This window comes from Sinocyclocheilus grahami, unplaced genomic scaffold (genome assembly GCF_001515645.1).
Source record: "Sinocyclocheilus grahami isolate Dianchi unplaced genomic scaffold, SAMN03320097.WGS_v1.1 scaffold1324.1, whole genome shotgun sequence".
Classification (NCBI taxonomy): Eukaryota; Metazoa; Chordata; class Actinopteri; order Cypriniformes; family Cyprinidae; genus Sinocyclocheilus; species Sinocyclocheilus grahami.
In genome coordinates, this window is record NW_015506503.1 from 60,609 (window position 1) to 69,203 (window position 8,595).

At 35.7% G+C, this 8,595-nt stretch overlaps 1 protein-coding gene across 1 annotated transcript in view; it reads left to right on the forward strand.

Moving 5' to 3' along the window:
* Positions 1-5,122, forward strand: part of slc2a13a (solute carrier family 2 member 13a) — a 39,929-nt gene extending 34,807 nt beyond the window's left edge. The window contains exons 4-7 of the mRNA XM_016255252.1: positions 2,112-2,237; positions 3,556-3,674; positions 3,843-3,995; positions 4,480-5,122. Coding sequence (XP_016110738.1) covers positions 2,112-2,237; positions 3,556-3,674; positions 3,843-3,995; positions 4,480-4,706 — 625 coding nt within the window. The 3' untranslated portion in view covers positions 4,707-5,122. The remainder of the gene's footprint in view (positions 1-2,111; positions 2,238-3,555; positions 3,675-3,842; positions 3,996-4,479) is intronic.
* Positions 5,123-8,595: the final 3,473 nt, after the last annotated feature.

Here is an 8,595-nt window from a genome sequence, read left to right on the forward strand (position 1 = left end):
TATGGTATAAATAAATTCAACTGTATAACAGTTTCACTGCAATTCATGTTATAATGTTAGAATTAAATAACAATAAAAAATAATACATATGCACTTATCTATACATAGTAAATACAGTTATTTTAAGCGGTTGTTGACATCCTATCTAAAACGTGATTTAGACAAAAAACACAACAACAAAAACAATAACGTTACCACTCTAATATGTCTTGCAATATCCGTGCGTGCAAAGGTTCTGCGCGATCCTCTTGTTCAATATTCTCTGGGTCTGAATCCGGCTCAAATTGATATGGCAGTATTGACGCCATCCTTAACTAAACAGAGTAGACGGAACTTGCTGCTTTGGCAAGGGGTGGGGCAGTAGTGAAACACCGTCTAAGCTGTTCGCCAATCCCAACGCAATGGGACAGCTAACCAATCACATCACATTTCGTTTTTCGGAAGGCGGGCCTTCATCAAACCCGGAACTAATCGAGCCATTTGTGCCAGGATGGGGAGAAAGTTATTGCAATACTGTAAATAATAATGTGTTTTTCAAACCACCAAGCATGAGAGCATGTTCTAGTACACCCCCAAAACAAATTCAAGACATTGTAAAAGAGCATAATAGGACCCCTTTAAGTTAGGTAGGTCATTTTCAGCTGTGATTCCCAAAATGGGGGTCCCAAAATGGGTGGGGGGGGTTGCAGGTTAACAGGTTAAATGCACGTGGGGGCCATACACACTTTTGACTTATATTATGAGTTGCTTTATTGAAATATATGCATGGATCAGCCTAATTTTATTTACATTTTTTTGAAATCCATCCCTCAATGAGTTGATGATTTTGGCTTCCACAGACCATTATCAACGATTTACACAATGTATATAAATAAAATAAATAAAAAAAATTTTAAGCAGTGTATTTCACAGCATTTTAAATGTATTTTTGATCAAATGCATCCATGGTAAACATAAGAAAAGTCTTTCAAAAAGTATAATAAATATCTGTAGATTTCACTAGATCAAAGATAATAGATTTAATTAGATTTTATTTCCATAAGTTTCTTATTTGTATTTCTGAGTGAAACATGATTTTTAACAAGAAAAATTGCACAGTGGGACATACTGCAATGCTATGCATCAGTTGATTGAATTGTGAAAATATGACAGGTGGTTTGACGAAAATGAAAGTTGTTCCAAAGTGTGGAGCAAATTATTATTGTTTTGATGAAAGATTATGAATGCAATTAACTTTTTTTTGTTTGTTTGTTTAGAACAATGTGCAATGATGAGTCATGCATATAAGGAATTCTATAAATATGTATTAAGTGCATATAGTCCATTTTGATTTATGTTGACTTAAAGGCACAATATGTAAGATTTTTTTTATTAAAATATCCAAAAACAACTAGAACAGTGTTATATATTTTGCTGACTTGTGTACTTACATTATCCCAAATGTTTCGAAGAATGTTTAAATCCAGAGAAATAAGCCATTTTAACTAGGGACACGGGTCTATAGTGTCATTGTGTCGCCTGCCAATGACGTCATAACCCCTCGATTTCCGGTTTTGTTTTGTAGAAAACATGGAAACACCAAAGACGCTTTAATATGTTGTGCCTTTTATTAAACCGGTGACAACCGCACAGTATAATAACAGAACTTTCAAATGTATCTAATATGATAAAACAGCCCTGCTTTTCCCCCCCCACATATGCACGACCGTAAGGAGCGGAAGCGGTCGACTGTGGCATAATAAAAGCTCCGCTGCTTTCGAGCCGTACGTGTGTCACGCTCGTTCAGCAGCATCGTTTCGCTTTGACGGCTTTCAGCCTCACCCTGCTTCATTCTACTATGTTAACAAATCATTAGCTCATCCATGAACATGATTTCTGCCCGAGTCCCGTCGGATTGTATCGGCTGTGGGGATGAAGACCACAACTCCCATGACTCCACACTCAGTCACGGCGTCATCAAACTACGCCTTTGCCTCTTTGTTTATTTTGAATACGCGCCCTCTAGCGGCGAAAATGACATATTTTGCCTTTAAGATAAGAAGAATTCAAGGTCAGTTGGTTGGGTTTTAGTTTTTAATAATTTGTCTTGCTCTCATTACTTTGTGTTTCAGGTCATGCGAGCCCTGTATGTTGGACCCAAGCTGTGGTTACTGTTATCAGGAAAACAGCACTGCTGTGTTTGCCTCCTCCTGTGTGCCCGTCAATCCGGCCTCCACTGAGAGAGCAGCGTGGGGGAAGTGAGTCAGCACTGAAACAGAGCCTCTGTATGCGCAAGCACTTGAGCTGTTCTGTGTATATTTGGGCATATTATGTGTTTTTATTCATTCTACAGTACATTACAAAGTTATCCAATACTCTCGCCAGATGTAAAATCTCAAATACAATTTGTTGTCATGTCCTTCAAAAAGTGATGTTTCCCTACTTGTATTTTATATTTATAACACATTTTCTAACACATTTTAGTTTGTTAAAGGGATAGTTCACCCAAAAATGAAAATTCGGTCATTATTTACTCACCGTCATGTCGTTCCAAACCCGTAAGACCTCCGTTCATCTTCGGAACACAAATTAAGATATTTTTGAAGGAATCTAAGAGCTCTTTGATCCTCCCATAGACAGCAAGGGTCCTTACACGATCAAGGTCCAGAAACGTAACAAGGAGATCGGTAAAATAATAGCTACGAGAATACTTTTTGTGCGCGATAGAAAAAAAAACAATTTATTCAACAATTCGTCTCCTCCGTGTTTTTGGAGAGTATCCACTGAGCGTAAATTGTGTATGCTGTTTTGTGTCAGCTGCGGCACGCGGATACGTTGTTTTCATTCAAATCAAAGCATAAATGACGTAAACAGCGTATCCGCGTGGCTCAGCTGACACAAAACAGCATACACAATTTACGCTCAGTGGATACTCTCCAAAATGGCGCTAAGGTGACGCGGACGAGACGAATTGTCGAATAAAGTCGTTTTTTTTTTCTTTTGCGCACAAAAAATATTCTCGTACCTTTGTAAAATTGCGGTTGAACCACTGATGTCACATGGATTATTTTACCGATGTCCTTTGCTAAGGTGACGCGGACGAGACGAATTGTCGAATAAAGTCGTTTTTTTTTTCTTTTGCGCACAAAAAGTATTCTCGTAGCTTTGTAAAATTGCGCTTGAACCACTGATGTCACATGGATTATTTTACCGATGTCCTTGCTATGTTTCTGGGCCTTGATCGTGTAAGGACCCTTGCTGTATATGGGAGGGTCAGAGAGCTCTCAGATTCCATCAAAAATATATTTAGTTGTGTTCCGAAGATGAACAAAGGTCTTACAGGTTTGGAACAACATGAGGGTGAGTAATTGATGACAAAATTTTAATTTTGGGGTGAACTATCCCTTTAATTGTGGCATTACTGTATGATATTAGATATAATTAATCCAGTGATGCTTTTTAATTTAATAAAAAAAAAAAAAAACATTTCAAACAATTGTAATATTTATTAAACATTTTGATATTTATTCATTCACCTTTATTAAATTCATTGTGTGTTTGTTTCAACTCTAACAGGTGCTCCAACTCCACACATATGCCAGATAGTGGTATATGGGCTTATAATTTTTGCCCAACATCTTATTCATGGGTTGTGCTCCTGGGACTGGTGCTCTATCTCGCATTTTTTGCCCCAGGTAAGATGATCATAACTGTTTGTAATTAATAAAAAAATATCATAGCAGTGCAATCCATCACCATTGTGGCACTCAGCAAGACGTAACCAGAGGTTGGGAATTGTACCTGTAATATATTCATGGTGACATTGCATTGCGGTAATTTAAAACACTTTCACCTCTTGACAGGAATGGGACCGATGCCATGGACAGTTAATTCTGAAATCTACCCTCTTTGGGCCAGAAGCACAGGCAATGCTTGTTCGGCTGGAGTGAACTGGACCTTCAATGTGCTGGTGTCTCTAACGTTCCTTCACATGGCCCAGTACCTGACTTACTACGGTAATGCACTAATTAGGGGAGTGACAGCAGTCATGAACATGACCTTTTTGTCAGCATCAATATGGTATTTGATCTCTCAACATCAAGAGTGTACTGCGCATAAAGGCATTGTAGAACTAATTATGTCTATGACTCAGTATTACTTTCCTCTGGAAGTCAACAACTCCCTGTGCAAATTAATATTCTAAATACACTTTCCTGAATTTGCTGTTCACAGCTCACTTTACTGAAAAATAATAACTTGCTTTGCACTTAAACCAACTTTTACAACTTTTTTTTGCTGACATCATCTAGGCCATTCACGCCATTGGATAATGTTAGTTTTATGTTGAGGCCATTGATAATGTTGGCAGAGCTACTACAATTCTGACTAGGCGAGCAGAAAAAAAAATCATATATTTGAGTCTTGTATAGTTTTGTTATTTTTTAGCAATTATTAAAATTATGCCCATTTATTAACCAAAATCTCTTTGTCATTTCCCAGGTGTATTTTTTCTGTATTCCAGTTTGGCTCTAACTGGTTTCTTTTTCATTTATGGCTGCCTGCCCGAGACTAAGGGACGGCGGCTAGAAGAGATTGAGTCCTTGTTTGAAAACCAGCTTTGCTCATGCGGGATCTCGGATTCTGATGAGGATCGGCAGGTGGAATACATCCGGGTGAAAGGGTCAAACTACCATCTATCGGACAACGACGCATCAGATGTCGAATAACTAATTTGAAACCTCTAGGGTGGTAAACAGGAATGAGAAGGTATCGATTGAGCCTCATTCAACCCTGATGTCAGGTCCGCCCACTGTATCGGTCAGGTTGAGCCTCTCAAGAACAGGGTTGTAGAGCACACACAAACAAACACGCAGTGCCAAGTCAGCTTTTATAATATCGTCAGTATGTTTTTGCGTCACAGTACATGCAGATCTACTGGCTCTTTTCTCCACTGTCGGATGAATATCCTCTGCTTATTTATGTAAAATGAGATGCTAGCTGTAAATTCAATAATATGTATGCAGAGGGATATTATTTTTTTCTTAATGTCATGTCTAAGTGCGAACTCAATGCAAATTTTATATTTGAAAATAACACTTATGCACGCAAAGAAAAATATAAGCTACACTACACTCTCAAAAATGCTGGGTTATTTCAACCCAACTTTGGGTCAAATTTGGACTAACCCAACTTTTGGGTTAAAAATGTAATGTAAAAATTTAACCCAACAGTTGGGTTAGTCCATATTTGACCCAAAGTTGGGTTGAAACAACCCAGCATTTTTTAGAGTGTACCAGTCAAAGGTCTGGACGCACCTACTCATCGTTTAATAGTATTTTTCACAGTGAAGTCATTAAAATATAAAGTATCATTAATGGAATTATGTAGAGATCAAAAATATTTAACAAATCAATTTTTCGATATATTTCAAATAGCAACCCATTGCCGACATTACAGCTTTGCACGCTTTTGGCATTCAAGTGTGTCTAAATTTTTTATTAGTAGTCTACAAGTAATCCCAACCAACTGCTTTAAGTGATTTGAAGTAACTCCCTAATATGAACAAAAATCAAACACAAGTGAATAAACGTAATTTTCATGTCCCTCCGGCCTACTCATTAAAATCTTTAAGGCTTTGAAAATGTGTAGCAAATCACATTGCTTGTTTGTAATATGCGATCACTGTCTAGTTTTTGAAGTACAGTAGTTTATTTTGTCATTTGAACCTTCATGTTTGTAGGATTAAAGATTATTGACACAAAATGTCATATGTAGCTTTCTGCAGTTCTCTGTGATAGTGTAGTGTGGCCTTATAAAATATTTCACAATATTTACTTATGTTTTGACAGTTTACATCATTACTGTGTGGTTAAGACAAATTTCTTTTAAAATTTTGGTCACACTTTATTTTAAGGTCCAATTTTCGCTATGAACAAACCATTAACTACGGCTTTTGCCTCAATAAACTACTCATTAATAGTTAGTAAGGTAGTTGTTAAGTTTAGATATTGGGTAGGATTAGGGATGTAGAATATGGTCATGTAGAATATGTGCTTTGTAAGTACTAATAAACAGACAATATGTTAATAATAGGCATGCTAATAAGCAACTAGTTAATAGTGAGAATTGCTCCCTATACTAAGTGTTACCAAAATTGTAATTATTTGCTTAAACGTTTACATTTTAAATGTTATTTTTTATTATCAGTTTAATTTGTCTTCCTTGTAGCCTAGTGTACAAAAGTCATTGCATTGGTCTTGTCCATGGAACAGTGTAGGATAACCGTTTTTACAAGTACACTGTAATATCCAATATTCTGTTGTGCTGCTTTGTAAGTATACAAATAGACAAATATACATCAAGGTGTGCCAAACCGACCTGAAAATCTCTATGTTGTGGTTGTGGCTTTATCGAAACCAAGTTAGAAAAAAAACAATAATGTCGACTCAAGTTCCTGTTTAAAGGTTTCACTCTGTTCAGTAATAAATAATTGTGCACATCAGGCCTTGAGTATTGTGTGTTTTGTTTAGATACATGATTATGTGTAATTCGACATTTTCCATGGGATAAAACTTAATTTGGTTGAGAGAAGCACGAATTAAATTGGCATAGTGTTTGGCATTATATCAGTTTAGACTTTAAAAGGAATAGTTCACCCACAAATGGACCTCGATCATCGTTTACTCACAATCAAGTCATTCCAAACATCTATGACTTTTTTTACTCTGTGGAACATAAAAGGAGACGTTCTGAAGAATGTTCAAGCTGCCCTTTTACATATAATGAAGGCATACAGTAAGGAAAGCCAATCTCCAAAAAGGACAACTAAATTTTTGGATGAACTATTCTTTTAAGACACCAACTGAATCTCTAACATAAAACATATTGCTTCAACTAGAGTCTGAATAGAGACATTAGAAAAGTCAATGAGTTTCAGTCTACATGTATGATGTAATTTAGAGGTTTATTGAGCAGTTTCATGTATACCAGATGTATTTGAATTTTAGATTGTACTTGGGAGGTGCTCCAACATGGACAGCCTTTTGTGTTATTACCAATGAACACATCTGTTTTAAGTGTATGGATGTATTTTTTGTTTTTGTATGTGAAACAAAAAGTAGCGTTTATACTGTTGATGGAAACTAGTGAGGACAAATGTTGTGTTGTACAGTATTTGATTACTGTTGCTGTAAATGTTTTGCTAGATTTATATTCTATGAAACTAAATATATGAACTTTGAAAACTTGAATATGTACTTGGAGATAATAATAAAGATATATAACATACAGTATTGTATTTCATCATATCTGAACTGAGGTAACAATCAATTTTTTTCAAAATGTAATTCTGCTTACTGTCTAATCCTTTCTATGCTTCAACGTCAGCAACATCTTGACGTTTTTTTTTTTTCATTTCTGTAGAAACCCAGTTCACACCTTTCTCTGCTGTGAAGTTCTTCATCTCTTCATCTCTTTCACAAATTCTCCTGCACGCCTGACGCCCAACCGAGGGTAGTCACACTTGTCTATTTTCTTCCTGCTTTCCTCTTTTTTCTGTTCTGGAGTAAGCAAAGGACATAAACATACTATTTCAGATTTCAAACCAGTTTCATTAAATTAAATGTGAATAGTTCACCCATAAATGAGGCAAACATTCTAAAAAAAGTAAGATTTTTTCAGGTTTTCGAAAGAAATAACTAATGCTGCATTCATTATATCAAAAATCTAAAAAATCACAGTAATACTGTGAAATATTATTGCAATTTTACATAACTATTTTCTATTTTAATATACTTTACAATGTATTTTATTTCTGTAATGGCAAAGCCATTACTCCAGTTGTCAGTGTCACATGATACTTCAAAAATCATTCTAATATGCTAATTTGGTGCTCAAGAAGCATGTATTATTATTATTAGTATTATTATTAACATTATGTAGTGCAGCTTAATACTTTTTGGAAACAGCAATACATTTTTTTGGGATTCTTTGATGAATAGAAAGTTCAAAAGAACAGCATTTATTGTAACATTATAAATGTCTTTACTGTAACTTTTGTTCAGTTTAATGCATCCTTGATGAAAAAATCTTTAATTTCTTTCAAAAATAGTCAAATGTTTCTGGACCCAATCTACTTGCCAATCTACAATCTACCCCTCCTTGCCGCATCAAGATGCACTGCATCATGGTTTGACGCAGGGGCGGATTTAGTGAATTGGGGGCCCCAGGCAAAATATAGGATTGGGGCCCTATACATTTGCACACATTTTCCTAGATCAATCTTGAGGTTCCATTTTGTTGTTTTCAGCGTAAGCCTGTGTGCTGTCTAATTCTAAACTTTAAAATACATTTATTTTTAGTTGTTTTAACTACAAATTTAAATAAAACTGAAAAAAATAATGAAACGGCAATTATATATATTTACACACCTAAAATACATAAATCAAGAGCACGCTCACAGATTTATGCCAGCGTTGGATGAAGTGGATTAAAGCCCTGCACGGGTCTCAAATTTAGCCCGTCTTTTTTCCCCTTTTCCCAAAAAAAGCTTATAGCCTACTACTGTTTCAGCTATTAAAATAGTTAAGTTTTGTATGTAATGGAAAAGTGATTATA